Source organism: Callorhinus ursinus, unplaced genomic scaffold, assembly GCF_003265705.2.
Source record: "Callorhinus ursinus isolate GAN/ISIS: 27379988/994484 unplaced genomic scaffold, GSC_fseal_2.0 scaffold4, whole genome shotgun sequence".
Classification (NCBI taxonomy): Eukaryota; Metazoa; Chordata; class Mammalia; order Carnivora; family Otariidae; genus Callorhinus; species Callorhinus ursinus.
Window position 1 is genome coordinate 107,179,911 of NW_027397066.1, and position 22,355 is coordinate 107,202,265.

Genomic DNA, 22,355 nt, shown 5'->3' on the forward strand with positions numbered 1-22,355 from the left:
AGCACATGAGCCAATTCCTTAAAATAAACCTTTTTACACTTACACACATACACACACATCCTATTAGTTCTGTTTCTCTGGAAAACCCTAATACAGGGAATATTATAGCATTTACTTCATAAAGTTTTTGTGACCATTACATGAGTTTAAGTGGCAAATAGTATGTATTCAACAAGTTATAGCTATCATAAATATAATCTTTAGACTGATGTTCATTTAAGTCTATTTTATATTATATGATTTCCTATTTCCTTATGTAAACATTGTGAACTGCTCAACATCACTAATTAAGTTATGACAAATACATGGTGGCAGCTTTGGACTACATCAACTTAGCTAAGCTAGAACTACATTTCCCAGCATTCCCTTCCCTGCCTGGTCCTGGGTTGGTGTTGACCATAAAAGAAATTTGTGCAGCAGGCTCTGAAGGCTAGCAGGGCAGCTGGCATTGCAGCAACTAATACACATTGTTGCTGATATGTTAGGTCACTATATTGGTGTGGAGCACTGCTTGGATCCACAGCACTTCCGTCTTCTGTTTCTTGGCAGATGTCCTCTTTCAGCCTCTTGAGTCATGTGCAGATGCATGGTAAATGGCACCAGCTTTTCCTACAGGTCATCTATGACAGTGGTTGAAGATGATGAGAGATAAATGAAAACAGGGTGCCAGTTTGTCCTTAGAGTTGCTTTCATTCATATCCAGCTTTTCCTCATGACTTCTAGCTTAGCTGGCCCATTGTGACTTCAGGCTTAACACTAGATGCAGAAACAACTGCACTGCATTGACTTCTCGACCAGCTCCCACAACTGTGTCAGACCTAACTGCCAAAATAAATCCCATATTCTATATCACTCAGAGTAGCTCTGTTTTCCTGAATAAACCCTAATACATACAGGAATTGGTTTCAATTCCAGAAGTAGTCCTGTCCCAGAGGAATATAACCTTGCTAATGAGTACTCTAACTGGTTCTGGATTATCTGGAATTGGTTCTCTGCTTTCATTAGCTTTAAAGGCCACTGGTAAAGGGTACCCTGGTAATCCATGCTATGCAATGGCAAATAGTTACTTAAATTATCGCCTATATAATCAAGTGCCTATAAAGGATAAGTTTTTGAGGGACCAAGTAGTTAAGGACATAAAACACTAGTGAAAGAGGAGCATAATGGGACTTCTAGGTACACTGGAGAACTTTGAAGATGACAATAAAGAACTCAAGAGTTTTAAATTCTGAGCTCAAAGTCCAGGTTAGGGACCTGAAAGCTGTTATGACTACCTTAAAAGAAACCCCAGTTCCTCTGGTTGCAAAGCCTAGATTTCTGATCATCAAATGCAAAGTCTAATCCTGTATGTGGTTAAATTATAACACAAACTGAATTCCCAACCTTGCAGGGCCTCTCCTTCCCTGAAAATTGAGATGGGAACATGTGTTCAGACAGACTCCAATGAAGCTGGGGCCTTGAATCCCTAAATTCTAGCATGCCTCCCTTGCCAAAAGAAGCAGTCCTTCCACACTATTTGGAAAGGTAAGTATCCTCTGCCTAAGGAGTTTGAACGGTCTCCCCTGAGGGAGTTGTTTTATAAGGAACAGGTGATTCACTTCAGGATTTACCTCTCATTCATTCATTCATTCACTACTTCTATACCTACAGCCAGAGTCAAGTCTGATAGGCTCTAGGGAATAACCTACAAAACAAGACCTGTGAGGAGGTAGAATACCTTAAAATCATTACACAATACTGGCAACTGTATGTAGACAGAACCTGGGGAGTATGTGCGGGAATGGATCCTAAGGGTGTATTACAGCAGAAGAAATAACTTTAGAATTAGGCCAAATTTTTCAATGTGGGCTCACAAAGCAGATATTCTTGATTCAGTGTGTTAGCTCAAGTATCTTGATTTGTTTGTTTAGTTGAACAAAATCTGGGTTCAAGGGTGACCTATACTGAATGATATTGAAATATAAGAAAATCCTTGTTATGGTGTAAAGCAAGGTTTGTCAACTTTGGCACTTCTGACATCTTTGGCTGGAAAATCCTTTGTTTTGAGAGGCTGTTCTGTGCATTATAGGATGTTTAGCAGCACCCCTGGCCTCTGTACACTAGATCCAGAATCATCCCTACATGTCTTTGGATATTTTTAAGACAAATGTTCCAGGGAGGGGAGAAGGATGAAGTAATCCCCATCTGAGAATCAGGAGTGTAGAGGAAGTTACTAAGGCTGGGGGAGACCGGAAGACAACAGTGAGGTTTTTTTCTTTTTTTTTTTTTTTTTAATGTAAAAGCAGCTCATCCATCCTTCAACTCTGACCCTCAGTAGGGTCCAGAGGACATTTTCTTCATGAAGACTGTGTGAAATATAGTCATGAGAGTTGTTCCAGTATCCCTGCAGAGCTCTGTAGATTATTCACTGTGGAACAGAAATGACAACTGCTATCATGGATCCGGGCTTCCTGAATTCAATGTTGATGATAGGATTCTCAATGGCAAGGGTGATGTAGCAGCCTTAAATCTCCAAAGAAAATGTGCGCATCATTACTAGAATGGGCAGCAAAGTTGAAGTAGTTATCAGGAAAGTCTGATCTGCAGAGATCTTTGGGATTTGCTAGTTTGATCACTGTGACCCTAGAACTGAAATAGATGGGTGGTCTACTATTTGATTTGGAGAAGTAGAAAATGAAACCTCACTTGAATCACTACAAGAAAGTGTCACAGCCCTATAACCATTTCTCAAACTTGAGTCAGTTCACAGACTCAAAGCCTCTTGAATAAAGAAAGGGGCTGCAGGTTCCCGTATATACTTCCTCCTGGCCTTCCCCTAAGGGATCTGTGAAGAGTTAGCAGGGTGACCATGCAGTGGGGAAGGAGGAATCCAGACATTTTCAGGATTACTGGACATTGTTGCTGAAAAAAATTCCTAGAGACCCCAAATAGCACTGTGGTCCACCAACCAGGAGAGGTTTATGCAGATCAGGTCATCAGTGAAGTCTTGGACTAAGTCTCACAACCAGTGTGTCTATAATCCTATTCTGTGTTTATTTCCCTGGTTCTGGGATGCATAATCGGAACAGACACATTGAGCAACTAACTGGCAAAATCCCTACACTGGTTCCCCAATCAGTGAAGTAAGGTCTATTATAGTAGGAAAGGCCAAGAAGCATTTCATGAAGTATAGTGAGTAAAGGAAAGGTACAATAAAAGCCTGATTTTCCCCTTTATCTTTTTTCAGAAAGAGCTGGTTCCATAGGATCTTCCGAAGGTGACCAAAGGCTTTTTTTCTTTAATATCATTCTGAAGTCATGGATTTTTAGTATATTTGACATGTTTCAATTTACTGCAGATATTCTTTTTGATGTTCAAATTGTTCCCACATCAGCCAGAAGGGGCCTACTTAAGTTGGCTCCTGGGTCCTTCTGATATGACCCAAATAATCTTGATACCTTCCTCCCCTTTTGCTACATCAAAGTGTTTCTTTTCTTTTCTCTCTCTCTTTTTTTAATGTTAGTCACCATACAGTACATTAGTTTTTAATGTAGTGTTCCATGATTCGTTGTTTCCATGTAACACCCCACTGCTCCATGCAGTACATGCCCTCCTTAATACCCATCACCAGGTTAACCCATCCCCCCACCCCCACCCCTCTAAAACCCTGTTTGTTTCTCAGAGTCCATAGTCTCTCATGGTTCATCTCCCCCTCCGATTCCCCCCCCTCATTTTTCCCTTCCTTCTCCTAATGTCCTCCACGCTATTCCTTATGTTCCACAAATAAGTGAAACCATATGATAATTGACTTCCTCTGCTTGACTTATTTCAATTAGCATAATCTCCTCCAGTCCCATCCATGTTGATGTAAAAGTTGGGTATTCATCCTTTCTGATGGCTGAGTAATATTCCATTGTATATCTGGACCACATCTTCTTTATCCATTCGTCTGTTGAAGGGCAACTCGGCTCTTTCCACAGCTTCTAGGCTCATATTATACTTTTCTATCCTAGATCTGTAATCAATCATTTCTCTAGAGTCCTGGTTTCTTTTAGGATACCTCATTGCAACTGAATACCGGTCACTGCCTCTTAGGTCCCTTAAGTGGACAGAGCCAGGAAATACATGTTTTTAAGAGTAAAACACATCATGAGTTCCCATGATAATATTCCCAATTTCAGTGTAGAAATACAAGTTTTATTTAATTTCCTTGAGTTTCTTCCCTCTTATTATAAAAATCTTGGTTCTTAAAGGCATTTCTATAATTACTCAATTCCTTTATCTTGTAATTATAAGTTTCAGAATAATAACACCAATATTATTTCTAATGATATAACTACTAAAGGCAGTTTATGGTTTTTTACATTTTCTTTTATCCTTAGGATTTATCTCACTAGGGATATACAGTCTAATTACTCTGTTTAATGTCACTTGAAATAATTTATTTGTGTAGTTAAGCCATCAGCTTCCTACACAATTAAGTTCATTTGTTTAATTTTACTTTTGATTTTTAGGTTTTTTAAAAATTTTGATTTAATTTAAAAGATAATTATATGAACATTTATATAGTTTTAAACTCAAGCCTATATATCTATAAGACAAGGTTCATTCAAAGAAGTCTAGCCTTCATCCTTTACTCCTTTCTCTCTCCTCATAGAGAACCATTTTAATTATTGTTTTGGTCACCTCTCTTATTTTTAAGAAGAGAATGTGTACATATGTGTATGAACGTAGTGTATGTATAGCATGCTTGTATATATATGTGTACATACACACACACACACGAACACTTTCCCCTCTTAAAGGGCAGAATACTATACATACTGTATAGAATCTACAGATGGCTGGGGGGGTTGTTAACAAATTCATAACACTGAGTATTCTGATCAATTAACTTGACCTCTATTTACTTAGGCCTTCTTTAATCTTCCTGCTATCATAGTTCTCATGTAGAAGTCTCACACATTGTTAGATTTATTCCTGAGCATCTGATGTTTTTTGATGCATTGTAAATTTTACTAAAGTTTTGTTTTGAAGTATTTGTTGCAGATATGTGGAAATACAATTGATTTTTGTATATTTGCCTATTATCTATTAATTATTTTGGACTTACTACATATATAGTCATGTTGTCTGTGAAGAATGATTGTTTTCTTCCTTCCTTTCTAGTTTGTATACCTTTTATTTCATTTTCTTGCCACAGTGCACTGATAAAGACTTCTGATACAAATATTAATAGAAGTGGTAATAATGAACTTCTTTGTTATCTTCCCCATTTTCAAAGGAAAATTACTAACATTTTTTTTGCCATTAAAAATAATGTTTGCTTTAGAATAGATACCTTGACAAAATTAAAGAAATTCTATTCCTCGTTTGCTAAGAGTTATTTTGAAATATAAGTGGATATCAAATTTTATCAAATGCCAATTTTCTGTATCTATTGAGGAGATCTTATCATTTTTCTCTTTTAAAAAAGTTAATGTGATAAATTATATTAACTTATTAATTTTACATTCCTGGGATAAGGCCAAATTGGTAATAATTATTTTTGTTAGTTCTTTAATGCTCTTAGTAGATGCTTTTTATAATTCATCTAATTTTTTTAGTTGTGGTAGAGGTTTCAATTACCTAGCTCACCATTAAACTGGAAGCAGAAATTCTCTTCTCTTAAATTCATCCTAAATACATTTTTATTGCAGCATTCTACCAAAACTGCTCTTATCATGGTTAAAAAAGACCATCAAAGGGTGCCAAACTAAAAGGTCCATTCTCTGTCTTCACTCTACTCAACCACTCAGTATCATTTTATAAAACAATGGTTAAGAGCATACTGTCTTTACTGGTCATTTTGTTAGCTATGTGATTCTGAACAAGTTCCTTAACCTCCCTCAGCCTCAGTTTATCTGTAAAATGTAAATGATAGTGTTATCCACTTTGTAGTGTTGTTGTCAAGATTAAGTGCATGTAAGTTGTTTAGAACAAACATGTGCTAGTAAGTAAATATCACCTATTATTATTGCTTATACTCCTTCTGAAAAATAATTTTTTTTTTAACCATTCTATCATGATTCTTACTTCTCTGGATATTCCTTCTCAGTCTCTTGCAGTGGAATTTTCATCTCTCCAGACTTTAACTTTTGGAACTCAGTCCTTAGGTTTAATTTATCTAGACTTCCTTTCTACATGTTCTCATCCCATGACTTAAAAAATCACGTGTATGTTAATGACTCCCACATTTATAGCTCCTGCTGCAATCTCTTCCCTGAACTCCAAACTTACAGACTCAGCTGACTAGCTGATATCCTAATTTACATGTTTTCTAGGCAGCTCATATTTAACATGGCTCAAACTTTTTTTTAATGATCTCCAACCCTTTAAAATCTAATCCAAGTTACATTTTATATATCTATTATACAATACTTGCCTACCTTCTCCCTTCTACCCTTGCCCCTCTACAGTCTATTCTTCAAACTGCAATCAAACTGATTTGTTGAACATTTAAGCCTGATCATATCACTTTGCTCAAAGCCTTCCACAGCATCCCATTGCATTCAGCCTAAAAGCTCAAGTACTTTCTGGGCAGTGGTCAGCAAACCTTTTCTCCAAGGGCCACAGAGCAAATACTTTAGGCTTTGCAAATCAATCAGATTCTGCTGCCCAACCACAAAACATTATTATGCTATGCCTATATGCAAAGAGTATTAAGATTCTAAACTGCTATGTCCAACAAAAGTCATTATATCTTGTGGAATATGCATAAAATTTACAAAAATAAACAGTATGAGTTTTGGTTTATAATGCTTAATATTTTTCACAGCAGTTCAATAATATTTGCTTAATAAAAACATAAGATTTTTACAAGATTACGGCAAGGACCATTAAATGTTAAATAATTTATTCTGTAAAATGTATCAAACAATTAATAGTGGACTTACTTTAGATTACTGATTCTAATTTCTGCACTTTCAGTAAGTTTCTTTGTTTCTTCTTTCCACCTATTGGCTGCCTTCTGTTGAGTCACTAAGAGATGCCTCAGTTCAACAGTGGAATTTCGATTACTATCTTCCAGCTCTCTCAGTTGAACTTCAAATCCATGTTCCCTTATTGAAAATTCATGTTCCATTGTACTGATCTAAGGAATAAAATGAACACAGTATCTTCTTTTTCTTTTGTTATTATAGGAGATATACTGATCAATGATAATACACAAAAGAAATCATTCATTGTGTTGAGGCACAGAAATGTTTGGATGAGAAATCTATATAAAAATTAAGTTTATGTCTTCATCACAAATGAAGACTTATCCTAGATTAATTATATATTTATATGTAATTATATATATAAATTTATAGTACAATATAAATTTAGTGAAACAAGAATTATGATGGACTACGATTTTTTTGCAACACTTTCTTCAACACCTTAACTGCCAGTAGGAAAAAAGTAAACTATCTAATATAAACTGCTCTTATTATCTACTTTAACTTCTGTTGCCAGAATCCATGGAAAATATTCATGCTCTCAGTAACTGAAGAGTTTTTTCCTCAAGTCATTAAAAAAATTACAGAGCTTCTACAACCTCCCCAAGTGCACCACCCTCTTGGCACCTTGATGTATTCAACAACTCAAAATCTCAAGTCACTTCATACTAAATTTCAAATTGTCTTTCAAAGGGTTTTGTAAAGAAAATCATATACAAGAAGTCCTTTACCACTTCAGTTATGATATACTTTTTTTTTTTCAGGAAAAAAAGACTAATGATTTTCAGAATCTCATATGGAAATATCTTCCATTATTTCTAGGTAATTTATGTCATTATAGTAAAAATACCCTAATGCAGAATAAACATATAAGTAAGTGCTCTTTGGATACTCTAGAAGCTTTCTTGACTCGGGATCAGGGAGAAAATGAAGCCCTAATGCTCTCTGGCATTCAATGTATGTAATGAATTGCCTTCTCTTGCATGCATCTAGAATGAAACTACCTATTACTATCCTGGAGGCAATTGAGAAAATCGTCACTAGAACAAGTTCTTTGGTGTACTCTAGGGCCATCTTTATCTTACTAAAGAAATATTATAAAGAATATCTTGTGGTATTTTAAAGTAGTGTGCTTTAAAAATCATCACAGCTGGTATAGCTTCTAATAATTCATTAAATACGGCGACTTTAAAAATCAAAAGAATGAATCAGGGACTCAACTTTCTCAACACCAAGGAAAACCCAATAAGAGCAAAATCCATGGTTTGTGGGGTAAACTGCAAACACACTGTTCTTACTACTTCTGCTTAAATGCAATGTGTTTCCTAAATTGCTTAAATTTTCTTTCTCAAATAGTACACAAGTAGAAATTTAAGACTTTCTAAATACTGGCCCTAAATACTGGGAAAACCACCATGGATTTATTAATTCTGTACTGTACTAAAGCCTCCTGACGCTCCCTGACTCCTGCTACTTTACTAATTTTTGTATTATTGGATTCTGTAAATTTAGATTTGAATATATTCCTTCTCCTTCTCTGCCTCAATCTCAACTTTGTCTGGAGAACCCATGGTTATGTTAGGCGGAATTGTGTGTTTCTGTCTTTGTCTTGCTCACATATATATTAAAAACTGATATATGCATCTATATAGTTTTAGACGTCAGCCTGCCTAGTTAGCTCCCCATTTCCTCTTGGAAAAATCTGTTTGTACTTTTGACAAGCCTTGTTCTGAGGTCCTTCATGGTAACCTGGTCTCTGCCTACTTCTACAAGCTTGTGTTATATCACTATTCCCTACTCTTTCTTTGTTTCTGTCACAATGCCGTCTCATTCTTGGCTCATTTTCACATGTTGTTCCCTGTGCCTGGAATAATCTTACCCCTCTTGCTTGTCTTAGTTATTTGTATTCAACTTTTAAAACTTAGCTCAGTTATTGCTTCTATCTAGACAAAATCACTTCCCTCTGTTATAAGATCCTACAGGGCCCTAAGTTTTTCCTAAAGTGCATTTATTAGTTTGTAAATGTATGTTTAAAGTTTGCCCATTTCCATGCAAACATTATGTTTTTAAGGAGGGGGCTGGGTCAGAGGGATCATGTCTTCATTATATCGTCAGCACCCGAAACATAGTAAAGTCATCAAAACACTGTGTAGACAGAGTGAATGATGGCTTTTTGGTATCAAAATTTAGTCTTTAAACACACCCCGGGATCCTTTAGCTGATAAAATTCCAGTTGTTAAACTGGACAGGCCGGCAGTGATGTTGGAAGACTCTGGGCTACAACCAGGTCTCCTATAACAAAAATCCAACTGATGATTAAATTCAGTATATTGGTAGGAAGAAAGGATTTATGGTCTCCCTCCCTTTTTTCTTTGTGTTCTTCCTCTGCAGAGAACCACTCACACAAATAGAGTGGAATGCTAAAACTATCCATTTCCTAATTTTATGTACTTATGAGGAGAATTTAGAAACAAAGAAATGGAGAGCCCTGGCGGAAAGAACAGAGAAGTTAGAAAAGGGGAAAGCTAGGGCTGAAAGGAATGCAGTGGCCTTAAGATCAAACGAAAGTTTCATATAATAAGTTGTAAGGTTCTCAGCCAACTGACCTCTCAATATCCAACTGTCTTGATCTTTTTGGCTCCTTTCAGTTTGTCTAGGGAAGATCACACTCTTTTTCAAGGGGAAGAAAAGCAGCGAAGTGTAGCACTAGGTTCCTATGTTGGCAAAGAAGGAATCAGCTACAAAGCAGCAGTTATCTGACAGTGATTCTCCTTTATAAAATAGAATTTATAGCTATCTAGTTAGTTAAGATTTAGATTTGAATATATTCCTTCTCCTTCTCTGCCTCAATCTCAACTTTGGAGAACCCATGGTTATGTTAGGCGGAATTGTGTGTTTCTGTCTTTGTCTTGCTCACATATATATTAAAAACTGATATATGCATCTATATAGTTTTAGACGTCAGCCTGCCTAGTTAGCTCCCCATTTTTTTACCAATTTTTATTTACCAATAATTCTTAAGCTAGATGCAGACTTGACAAAAAGGGAGCAGTTTTGGTGGGACACGTGGGATAGATAAGCTTTCAGTCATTCTTTTGTTCTCTAAAATATCAATTACTATCCTGAACTGTTAAAGATAGATAAAATGTAGTACCAGGTAAGGGAAAGTCATTGATTCGTCTCTTCCCCATTATAAAAACCAAAACCCCAGAACAGATGTATATTGTAAAATAATGGAAAATAAAAAAATTAAAAATATAAGGTCTCTGTAATCTACAACTCAGAGATAACCACGTCTACTTCTACATAATTGTTTTTATTTATGAATTTTAGAATTTAGTGTATATAGAATTGCAATATATATATAAATATATATTCAGATGTTTTTATTATTTTTAAACCTAGAATACAACAATATAAAAACATTATAAATTATTTGGAAACAATTTTTAATAATGACTCAAAGTATTGTATAGTTGTACCATTTCATTGTTCCTTTATTTCTAGAGGTTGTCTCTAATTTGTTATTATGAATAAGGCTGCAATGAATTTTTTAAATTATGAAATATTCTAATTATTTTCTTATGAACAAATTTTAGACTCTGTACCATTTTAAATGTTCAGGTGCACATTCACTCACACTGGTAACCATGCAGTTAATCAACAGTGAGTTTAAACTTTAAATATTGTTCATTAGCAATTGTTTCCTTAGTTTGTGAATTCTGCTCATGTCTCATACATGTTTTTCTTATAGGTTACAAATATTCTTCTTTAATATTTTTCAAAGCTCCTTATATGGTTTTTGTCTTTTGTTATATTTACTAAAATTATTTCCCCCAGTTATTTCTTTTCTAAACACTTAAAAAATGGTTCTAAATATTTAAAAACTTTATATATTTAAATCTATTAATATATTTATTTGCAGAAATATTTTAGAAATATATATTTATATATATAAATATATGTTTATATATTTATATATATATAAGAAATATATTTCTTCCTTTTTTTTTGGTTTTGTTTTGTTAGGAAAGTTCTTTTTCATCTATCAGTTATACATTTGCCTACATTTCCTACTAATGTTTTATAGTTTCACTAGTAGCTTTAATTATTAATCCATATGAAATTTATAATATGAAATTTAAAATATGAGGAAGATATAACATTTTTTCACCAAAGTACACGGACTTATTTTATTATGGAAATGTTTTAGTATGAGAACTTTCAAGCATACACAAAACAGAATATTACAACGAATCCCTATATGCCTATCACCCAGCTTCCATAAGCATCAAACTCAAAACTATTCTTGTTTTATCTACAATCCTACTGACCTTCCTTTGCCAAGATTTATCTTTTGCTTACAATGCACTACATGTCTTAGGGGTACAACTCAAGTTTTACAAATATCCTGACATACCAGAGTCACCACCCTGATTTAGATGCCCCCCCAGAGGCTCCCTCATATGCCCTTCTAATCATTACTTACCCTTCGAAAATGTAACTGCTATTCTGATCTCACCCTCATAGGTAATTATGCCTATTCTTCACTTTTATATAATGAAATTAATAGACTATGAGCTTTTTTATGTCTGGCTTCTTTGTTCAACATTAGGTCTGTGAGACATCCATTATTACTTATAGACATAGTTCATTCTTTTTTATTCCTGCTATCTATTTCATGATTTGAGTACACCACCATTTATTTATGTAATCTCATGTGGATGGACATTTGCGTTATTTTCAATTTTTGACAAGATTAAAACTTCTATGAATATTCTTATATGTGTGTTTTCATGAACATAAGCACTCATATCTGTGGGTATGAAGCCAGCATTATTTGGCATTGTAGATATGCATGTCCAACTTTAAAAGACACCGCTAACTGGTAGTTATATCAACTTACATTCACTAAGTATTATATGGAAGTTCCAGTTGCTTTACATCTATCTTTGTCAACACTTGATGCTCTTAGTTTTTTTTGAACTTTAGCCATTCTGGTAAGTATGCAGTGGTACCTCATTGTAATTTTAATTATATTTTGTTGATAAATAATGCAGTTGAACATTTTTTCATATATTCTCTTTTGTGAAGTGCATATTTCAGTTTTTTGCCCATTTTTGGAAATAGGGTGCTTGTTTTTTTCTTATTAATTGTGGTTTTTATCATTATTAATTGGTAACAGTTTTTATATTCTAAATCTTAGTCTTTTTGTTTGTATTATATATATAAATGCATATTTATATATTATATTATTGTATTATAAATGTATTATATTACACACTATCTATATTTTATGTATTACAAATACTTCTTGTATTATAAATACCTTCTTTCACTTTCACTCTCTTAATGGTATCTTTTTTTTTTTTGACAATTTAGATTGTGATTTTCAATAGGCAAAACTGGCAAACCAGAGTCAGCATTGTACTGTGGTATCTTTTGATGACTCAATAATATTAATTTAATGAAATCCAATTAATCTTTATGTTATGATTATTGCATTTGTGTTCTCATTTTTTGCCCAAGATCATGAAGATTTTCTCTATGAAGCTCCATTGTTTTATATGTTGCATTTATGTCTACAAGGCAGCTCAAATTAATTTAAATGTATGGTATGATATAGGGGTCAAGGTTTATTTTTAAAATATGGACCAAATTGATCTAGCATCATTTATTATAAAGATAATTCTTTCCATATTGAACTACAGTGGTGCTTTTGTTATAAATGAAGTGATTATGAAAAATGGGTTTGTTCCTGGACTCTGTTTTGTTCCATTGATCAAGCTAATTATTATTATACTGATAGCACACTGTCTTAATTACTATAGCTTTATAAAAAGTCTTGAATCCCCACAGACTAAAGCATAAAGTAGAAACTTCTCTGTATGATATAAGGCTCTCTTTCAGAGTTCAAGCTTTTATAAATAGTGTTTGATGCTTGCAGTAGGAGGCATTCAATAAATGTGCTGATATGAATTAGACTGGAATGTGACTTCTTATGAGTATAGAGCAACAAAAAACAAAGTGAAACATGAATACTGCCACCTCATATCCTTTCTATGAAACTGGAAGATATAGGTCTTTATCATAAAGAGTTAATGACAACTTTTATAAAAGTTGCGTGGAATGGGGTAAGGCAAGGAACATGGTAAAGATGATATCAGTGCTTCTTGAAACTCTCTTAAACAGGTTATCTTGTTCCTATTGTCAAAGCATGTTAAACATTAGCATGAGGAAGGAGTAAAAGAGAGTGACAATAAAGGAGAATTTTTTTTCTAAAGGAGACTTTTGTCCCTTGCCTTCATCCTAGCATGGAAATTTTAGACTACATATGAGAGGTTCTCAGAGCATACTGATGTAGCATCCTCTATAAAGTTGGTTTTAGAGTTTAATTTTTAAGAGGCTATTATAGAAGAGAGGATGGTAGTCTATAAAGTTATCTAATCTATAGTTTTGCTAGCACTGCTTAAATTGCTTTGGCGGGAATATCAGTGTATTTCATGGTTGCAAAGAATTTTGTGTGTGTGTGGATAGTGAAAGCAATCATTTTCAAGTATGCTTGCCAAATTCTATAATACAAAAAAGACTGGTTAATGCTCTGCATTATGATTTAGTGCTATCTGATAAAAAGACCTTAAAAATGTTTTACTGGGTCTCTCTAAATGCTTTTTATATTTTCACTTTCACAAATACACATTTAACTCTAACTAGTCTGCAAAATACCTTTAATTTGGCTTTTTTTTGAGCCTCGAGAGCAAGCTTTCTTAAATCTTCAGTCTCTTTCTGTAACTGTTCATTTTCTTGCTGAAGTTTCAGCCTTTGTTCACTGACAAACCCACAGTTCTCTCTCTCAGACTCCAATATGTTTTGAAGTTTCTGAATCATTTCTTGGCAACGGGATATCTCTTCTGAGGAACTGATTAAAAAAACAAAAGGAACCTTTAAACTTAATGATCTGTAATGAAAGTCAAGAAGTTATGTTTTATAGTATAGACTTTTGTATTCTTTGTTCCGACCCATTACTCTTCACTGTAGATTTAAACTATGTAGTTTCACAATGTTGTATTATCCCAGGCAAATAACAACCAATTTAGCAATCTCATCTAATAAACTGAACTGTTACCACTCACCTAGAAAATCTATGTGAAACTTTTTTTCAAATTTTGCTAAAAGTGAGAATCACTGTGTAACAAAGACTTCAAGGGGATAAACTGAAGCTAATGGTAAGGAAGGTGATGTAGGTAATGATCAAAATTCCTTTATTACTTCAATCAACTCCATAGGAAGACACATTAGCTGTCTATATTACTAAATTACAATAAGACCTTTTCATATTTTCCTGTTATATGACTTAAAAATTTTCTTAAAAATAAACTTCCAGTTCTATAAACCTCTTGTTTTATCAGTTTAAATAGGTTATATTTCTTGAACTTTCTCAATAATGGATTACGGGGTGACAAAACCTTCAAATGTATATTGCTTCGATATATGGCAAATTTTTATTCCTATCTTTAAAAATTTCCATTTTTTCAATCCTGCTAATCAAATACTGCGAACATTATCTGGTCAATACGTGTCAGAGGGAATATATAAGGTCTTTTATTTCCATAATACTTTGGCTCTTTTTTCCTATTTCAACTTTGGCTGATGAAGTTCCTAAGGAAATGACAGATCTAGGTAATGATCATCAAATGATAAAAATAGAAAGATGTTAACATCAGAAATAATCACATATTATGTGCCTACAAACTGAAGTCCAAAATGTTACCATTTATAAGGAATTCTTACAAAAAAATGTGAACTGGATCAGGTCAAGCCTCTTGATTTGATTACTAGTTTTTAGGAATTACATGGGACAGAGAAACAAGGTAAATGGCATCACATATATGCATGCAGGCAGAGGAAACTAGAATACAAACAACCTAGGTTTTCAACAAATTGTAAGAAAAAAATAGAGAACTGGGGGGATAACTAGAAATAAATATCCATCTATTCACCCCCCCATCCATTCATCTGTTAATGGACACTTAGGTTGTTTCCATATCTTGGCTACTGTGAATAATACTGCAATTAATGTAGAGTGTAGATATTTTTTTGAGACAGCGATTTTGTTTCCTTTGACATATACACAGAAATGGATCATATTGCAGTTTTTAAACTTTTTTGAGGAACCTCTGTACAGTTTTTCATAGTGGCTGTACCAATTTACATTCCCACCAATGTACAAGGGTTTCCTTTTCTCCATATCCTCACCAACACTGGTTATCCTTTGTCTTTTTTTTTTTTTGGATTTAACAGTTTATTATGATTTATGAATGTCATTTAAAAAACATCAGTCCATTAAGCCATGTAGAAATAAGTATGCAAAAAGCCTGCAAAACAAAACATGCTTTAAACATGGTTAAGTAGAGGAATTATCTGAAATTGTGGATTTTCCAATCACTTCATTGTGCTAATGGCAGCCTAGTAATCCTTAACTTCTGTTGAAGTAAGCCTCCTAAATCTGGCTTTATGGCAGGTTCCAACTTCTATGGTATCTTCTGTCATCTGCCCTTCAAAGCTTTCCTTTAGGCTTAATATGGCCATATGAATGCATCTTCAAATTCCAGGTCTTTGTTATTTTTCTTGAGGAAAGTCTTCTCATTCACATAGTTCTTTCCCATTGCTGAGGCTTTCCAGGCAAAGTGAGCTCCAGATGGATCTGACTGAAATAAATACAGTTGCCCCTCATTCCAACCACAAATTAGTAAAGAAACTCCAAATGCATGAACACCACCTAATTGAGTATATTCTTGCATCACTATACCAGCTGAGCTGCTAGAATGGGTTCTTGGTAAATGAGGTATCACTGAGCTAGTTTTTGAGCTCTGTACACAAGCACTCTGTAATCTGGGCCCATGCCACTATACACCAAGCCTGACTGACTCCACTTTGTGTAGACTTTGCTCATCATACAGAATGGACTTGTTTCTTCTCAGTTGCTAATACCACACTATTTGCAGCTTTAATTCCCACTGGAGGGGCTTCTCCAGCTACAGCAGTGAAAGCATATTCAATCGGGATAAGTTTACATTTGCTGAATGCTGTCAGCCAAAAGCTGTACCTGTGCTCTGCCATCTTTCTCTGGAGTCTATCTTCTTTTTGATAGCCATTCCAACAGGTGTGAGGGGATACGTCAATGTGATTTTGATTTGCATTTTCCTGATGTTCAGTGATGAAGAGCACCTTTTGATATACCTGTTGGCCATTTGTATGTCTTCTGAGAAAAGTCTCTTCAGGTCCTTTTCCCATTTCTAAAGCAGTTTATCTGTTTTGCTATTGAATTGTTCAACTTCCTTACATATTTTCGATATTAACTCCTTATCAGATATTGCTTGCAAATATTTTCTCCTATGCTGTAGGTGGTCTTTTCACTCTTGATTTTTCTCTTTGTTATGCAGGAACTTTTTAGTTTGATGTAATTCCACTTGTTTATTTTTGTTTTTGTTAATTGTACTTATAGGGTCAGATCCGAAAATCACTGCGAGGACCAACGTCAAGAAGCTTTCCCCCTGTTTTCTTCTAGTAGTTTTACAGTTTCAGGATTTACATTTCAGTCTTGAATCCATTTTGAGTTGATTTTTGTATATGGTGTGAGATAAGGGTTCAATTTCATTCTTCTGCACATGGACATCCAGTTTTCCCAATACCACTTATTGAAAAGACTATCCTTTCCCCATTGTGTGTTCTTGGCACTCTTGTCAAAGATCAGCTGGCCATAAATGCATGTATTTATTTCCAATGATCTACATGTCTACTTTTTATGCCTGTACCATACTGCTTTGATTTTTTAAAATAATTTTTCTTTCATTTATTATTTATTTATTTATTTATTTATTTATGATTTTATTTATTTGTCAGAGAGAGAAACAGCACAAGCAGGGGGAGTGGCAGGCAGGGGGAGAAGCAGGCTCCCCGCTGAGCAAGGAGCCTGATGCTGGACTCAATCCCAGGACACTGGGATCATGACCTGAGCTGAAGGCAGATGCTTAACTGACTGAGCCACCCAGGCATCCCCCATACTGTTTTGATTACTGAAGACTTGTAATATTTTTTGAAATCAGGAACTGTGATGCATTCAGCTTGTTCTTCTTAAGATTGCTTTGTCTACTCAAAGTCTTGAGATTCATTATGAATTTTTTTTAAGAATTTATTTATTTGACAGAGAGAGAGAGAGCACAAGCAGGGGGAGTGGAAGAAGGAGAGGGAGAAGCAGGCTCTCTGCTGAGCAGGGAACCAGACACAGGGCTTCTCGATCCCAGGATCCCAGGATCATGACCCCAGCCAAAGGCGATGCTTAACTGACTGAACCACCCAGGCGCCCCCATTATGAATTTTAGGATTGTTTTTTCTATTTTTGTGAAAAATGCCATTGGAAATTTGATAGGAATTTTATCAAATCTGAAGACTGCTTTGGATAGTATGGACATTCTAACAATATTATTTCATCCAATTCATGAAGATGGTATCTTTACATTTATATGCGACTTTCTCAATTTCTTTCACCAATGATTTTTAGTTTTCAGTGTAAAGTTTTTTCACTTCCCTGGTTAAATTTAGTCTAAGTATTTTATTCATTTTGAAGCTCTTATGAATGGGATTGTTCATTTCTTTTTCAAATAGTTTATTGTTAGTGTATAGAAATGCAACTGATTTTGGTATGTTGATTTTGCATCCTACAGCTTTGCTGAATTTATATATTAGATCTAATGACTTTTTTGGTGGCATCTTCAGGGTTTTTTCAATATATAGGATCATATTGTCTGTAAACAGAGTCAATTTTACTTCTAATTTGGATGATTTTCTTTTTTTTTTCTCTTGTAACTGCTCTGACTAGCACTTCCATTACTATGTTGAATAGAAGTGGCAAGAGTGGACACCACGGTCTTGTTCCTGATCTTAAAGGAAAAGATTTTAGCTTTTTTTCACCATTCAGTATGATGTTAGTTGTGGGCTTGTCATATATGGCCTTTAGTAGGTTGAGGTACATTTCTTCTCTAATTTGTTATTTTTTTAATCATGAATAGATGTTATATTTTGTGAAATGCTTTTTCTGTATCTATTGAAATGATCATGAGTTTTATCCTTCATTCTTTAATGTGGTATAGCCCATTTACCAATCTGCATACCATCCTTGTCTCCCAGGTATTAATTCTACTTGACAATTATGTATGATCCTTTTAATATGCTATTGAATTTGGTTTGCTAGTATGTTTTTTGGAGTATTTTTGCATCTGTGTTCATCATGGATATTAAGCCTGGTATTCTATTTTCTTTTGCTTTTTTTTATTTTATTATGTGATGTTAATCACCGTACATTACATCATTAGTTTTTGATGTAGTGTTCCATGATTCAATGTTTGCGTATAACACCCAGTGCTCCATTCATTATATGCCCTCTTTAATACCCATTACCAGGCTAACCCATCCCCCCACCCAAGCCTGGTATTTTCTTTTCTGATAGTGTCTTTGTCTTGTTTTGTTATCGGAGTAATGCTGGCCTCATAAAATGAGTTTGGAAATGTTCTCTCTTCAATTTTTTGGAAGAGTTTGAGAAGGACTGGAATTTAAGTCTCCTCTAAATGTTTAGTAGAATTCACCAGTGAAGCCATCTGGTTCTAGACTTTTCCAAAACCCAAGGAGGTTTTTGATTACTGATTCAATCTCCTTACTAGTTTTCAGATTCAGTCTTGGAAGGTCATATGTTTCTAGGAATTTATCCATTTCTTCAAGTTTATCTAATCTGTTGGCATATAATTGTTCACAGTAGTCTCTTATGGTCCCTTGTATTCACGTGGTATCAGCTATAATGTCTCCCCTCTTTTATTTCTGATTTTGAGTCTTTTTTTCTTAGTCTAGCTAAAAGACTGTCAATTTTATCTTTTCAAGGGTGCCCGGGTGGCTCAGTCATTAGGCGTCGGCCTGCGGCTCGGGTCATGGTCCCAGGGTCCTGGGATCAAGCCCCACATCAGGCTCCCTGCTTGGTGGGAAGCCTGCTTCTCTCTCTCCCACTCCCCCTGCTTGTGTTCCCTCTCTTGCTGTGTCTCTGTCAAATAAATAAATAAAATCTTTAAAAACAATTTTATCTTTTCAAAAGACCAAGTCTCAGTTTTATTGATCTTTTCTATTGTTTTGTAAAAATTCTCTATTTCTACTCTTATCTCTGTTATTTCCTTCCTTTTGGGCTTAATATTTTTCTTCTTTTTCTAGTTCTTGAGGTGTATGGTTAGGTTGTTTATTTGAGAGATTTCTTAATGTATATTTATTGTTATAAACTTTGCTATAAACATCCCTCTGAGAAGTGATTTTGCTGCATCCTCTAAGTTTTGGTATATTATGCTTCCATTTTCATTTGTGTCAAGATATTTTTGATTTCCCTTTTGATCCACTGATTGTTCAAGAGTGTGTTAATTTTCCAATTTTCCTCCTGTTACTGATTTGTAGTTTCATACCATTGCACTTGGAAAAGATACTTGATATAATTTTAATCTTCTTAAATTTGCTAAGACTTGTGGCCTATCATCTGATCTATCCTGGAGAATTCAACACTTGAGAAGAATGTGTCTTCTGGTGTGTTGGACAGAATGTTAGGCCAATTTGGTCTTTAGCATTGTTCAGAGGTACTGTTTTCTTACTGATTTCCTGTTCTGGATGATCTATCTATTGTTCAAAGTGAGCTATCAGTTTCCTACTTTTACTGTATTGCTCTCTATTTTTCCCTTCAGCTCTGTTAATATTTGCTTTATATATTTAGGTGCTCTGAGGCTGAATGCATATAGTTTTATGATTGCTATTTTCTCTTGTGAATTAACTCCTTTTTATCATTATATAATAATCATTTTTGTCTCATGATAATTTTTGACCTAAGTCTATTTGTCTGATATAAGATACCCCTGCTGTCTTTGGGTACCATTTGCATGGAATATCTTTTGCCATCTCTTCAATTTTGGCCTATGTGCTTCCTCAAATGTAAAGTGACTTTCTAGTAAGCACCATATGGCTGGATCTTATTTTCTAATCCATTTAGTCTATGTCTTTTGATTAGATAATTTAATCCACTTAAATTAAAAGTAATTATTAACAGGTAATAACTATTGTGATTTTGTTAACTGTGTTCTGTTTTGCAGTTCCTTTGTTTCTATATTCCTATTTTAGCTGTCTTTTGTTGAATTTTTATAGTGGTTGCTTTCATTCCTTTATCTTTTGTCTACTACACATTTTTTTCTGATTAGCATGAGGCTTACATAAAACATCTTATAGTTTGAAATTTGTAACAAATTTAACTTCAATCACATAAAAATCTCCACACTTTTACTTCTCTGCTCCCTCACATTTTTGTTACTGATGTCATACATGTTTTTATATTGTATATCAATTAACACATTATTGTACCTCTATTATATTATTATTATTTAAAGATTTTATTTATTTATTTGACAGAGAGAGACACAGTGAGAGGGAACACAAGCAGCAGGGGTGGGAGAGGGAGAAGCAGGCTTCCCACTGAGCAGGGAGCCCGATGCGGGGCTTGATCCCGGGACACCGGGATCATGACCTGAGCCGAAGGCAGACACCCAACAACTGAGCCACCCAGGCGCCCCTGTATCTCTATTATTTTTAATACTCTTATCTTTTAACTTCTATATTAGTGTTAAAAGTGATTTATGTACTATTATATGCAGAGTATTCTGAGTTTGACCATATACTTACTTTTACCAGTGAGTTTTATACTTTCATATATTTTGATGTTGCTAATTAGTATCCTTTCATTTCCACTTGAAAAACTCTTTAGCATTTCTTATACAGCAACTCTAATGGTGAGGTAACCCCTTTTGAGCTTTTGCTTGTCTTAGAAAATTTTTAATCTCTCCTTCATTTCTGATGGATAACTTTGCTGGGTATAGTATTCCTGGTTTGCAGTTTTTTTCTTTCAGTACTTTGAATATATCATACCACTCTCTCTCTGCTGCAAGGTTTCTTCTAAGAAATCCACTGACAGTTTTATAGGGTTTGGGGGGAGTCCCTTGTATATGATGAATCATTTCCTGTTTTCAAAATTCTTTTTTATGTTTGGCAATTTGATTATAATGTGTCTAAGTGAAGACCTCTTGATGTTGAGCCAATTTGTGATTCTTTGGGTGTCATGGATCTGGATGTTCAACTCCCTCCCCAGATTTGGGAAGTTTTCTATTATTATTTCTTTATAAACTTCCTGTTCCTTTCTCATTCTGTGCTCCTTCTGGGATTTTCATAATGTGTATATTGGTTTACTTTAAGATGTTCCATAGCTCATGTAGGTTTTCTTCACTCTTTCATTCTTTCTTCTCTTTGTTTCTCTAACTGGATGATTTCAAAGGACCTATCTTCAAGTTTGCTGATTTTCTTCTGCATGATCAAGTCTGCTGCTGAAACTCTATAGAATTTTTCAGTTCAGTTCTTCAGCTCCAGGATTTGTTTCTTTTTAATGGTTTCTATTTCTTTGTTAAACTTCTCATTTTGTTCATGTATCATTTTTCTGATTTCATTTAGTTGAATGTGTTCTCTCATAGTCTACTGAGTTTCTTTAAGACAATATTTAAAATCTTTGTCAAGCAGTTCATAAGTCTCCGTTTCTTTTGGGTCAGTTAGTAGAGCTTTTTTAGCTTCCTTTGGTGTTGACATGTTTGCCTGATTCTTTCTTGGTATCTGTATATTTGAAAAAGCAGATTCCTCTTCCAGTCTTTACAAACTGATTTTGGCAGGTAGACTTTCTCCCTCCAAGTCCTACAACTGATAGGGCTGCTTCTGGGATTGTGGTTGAGTAAGGCTGAAACCGTGTCATGTGGCTATTGCCAGGTTCATGGTTGGCAAGCATGTCATCGGGGCACAAGCAGGTGTTGTGTCCCATGGGTTCTTAAGGGTGCTCCTGTCATGTCACTGGGCTGGTTCATGGGTGGGTAGGACTGCTTTTGGACTGTGGTAGAGTGGGACTAAAGTTGGGTCACAAGACTGCCTCCGAGATTGTACTCAGGTCTGAGGTCAGTGGGTGTTTAACTGGAAGCATCTGCAAGTGTGGCTTCTGCTGGGTCTTTTGGGTGGATTCCTGCCCATGAAAGACTACCTCAAATTGTGGTAGAGCACTGCGGGATCCATGTCTTGTGGTTTTTGCTAAGTCTGTAGTCAGGTGTGACTTCTGCTGGGCAACAGTTAGTACTCCCATAAGTTTACTGGGCTGGTTTCTGGGAGAGCAGGATCGCCTCCACACCATAAGAGAGTGGAACTAGAGCTGGGATGCAGGAACAACAGTCAGCTCTGAGGCTGGCAGACCTGTTATCAGAAGTATCCACAGGGATGGCTTTTGCTGAGTCCCTTGGT

General features: G+C 34.9%; 1 protein-coding gene and 1 pseudogene across 11 annotated transcripts in view; both read right to left on the reverse strand.

Annotated features, from left to right (window-relative positions):
* Window positions 1-22,355, reverse strand: part of SCLT1 (sodium channel and clathrin linker 1) — a 183,836-nt gene that overhangs the window by 38,249 nt on the left and 123,232 nt on the right. For 9 of the 11 annotated variants that reach the window (XR_003208832.2, XM_073892263.1, XM_073892266.1 and 6 more), the window contains 2 exons: window positions 13,686-13,878; window positions 6,915-7,111 (listed from right to left, as the gene is read on the reverse strand). Coding sequence is in view for 9 of the 11 variants with exons in the window: in XM_073892263.1 (XP_073748364.1) it covers window positions 6,915-7,111; window positions 13,686-13,878 (390 nt within the window). In the remaining 2 variants the exon portion in view is untranslated. Of the gene's footprint in view, window positions 1-6,910; window positions 7,112-9,565; window positions 9,674-13,685; window positions 13,879-22,355 lie in introns of those variants that run through there. The other 2 variants (XR_003208834.2, XM_073892268.1) reach the window with 2 other exon arrangements.
* LOC112825952 (proteasome subunit alpha type-2 pseudogene) lies at window positions 15,402-16,081 on the reverse strand (annotated as a pseudogene).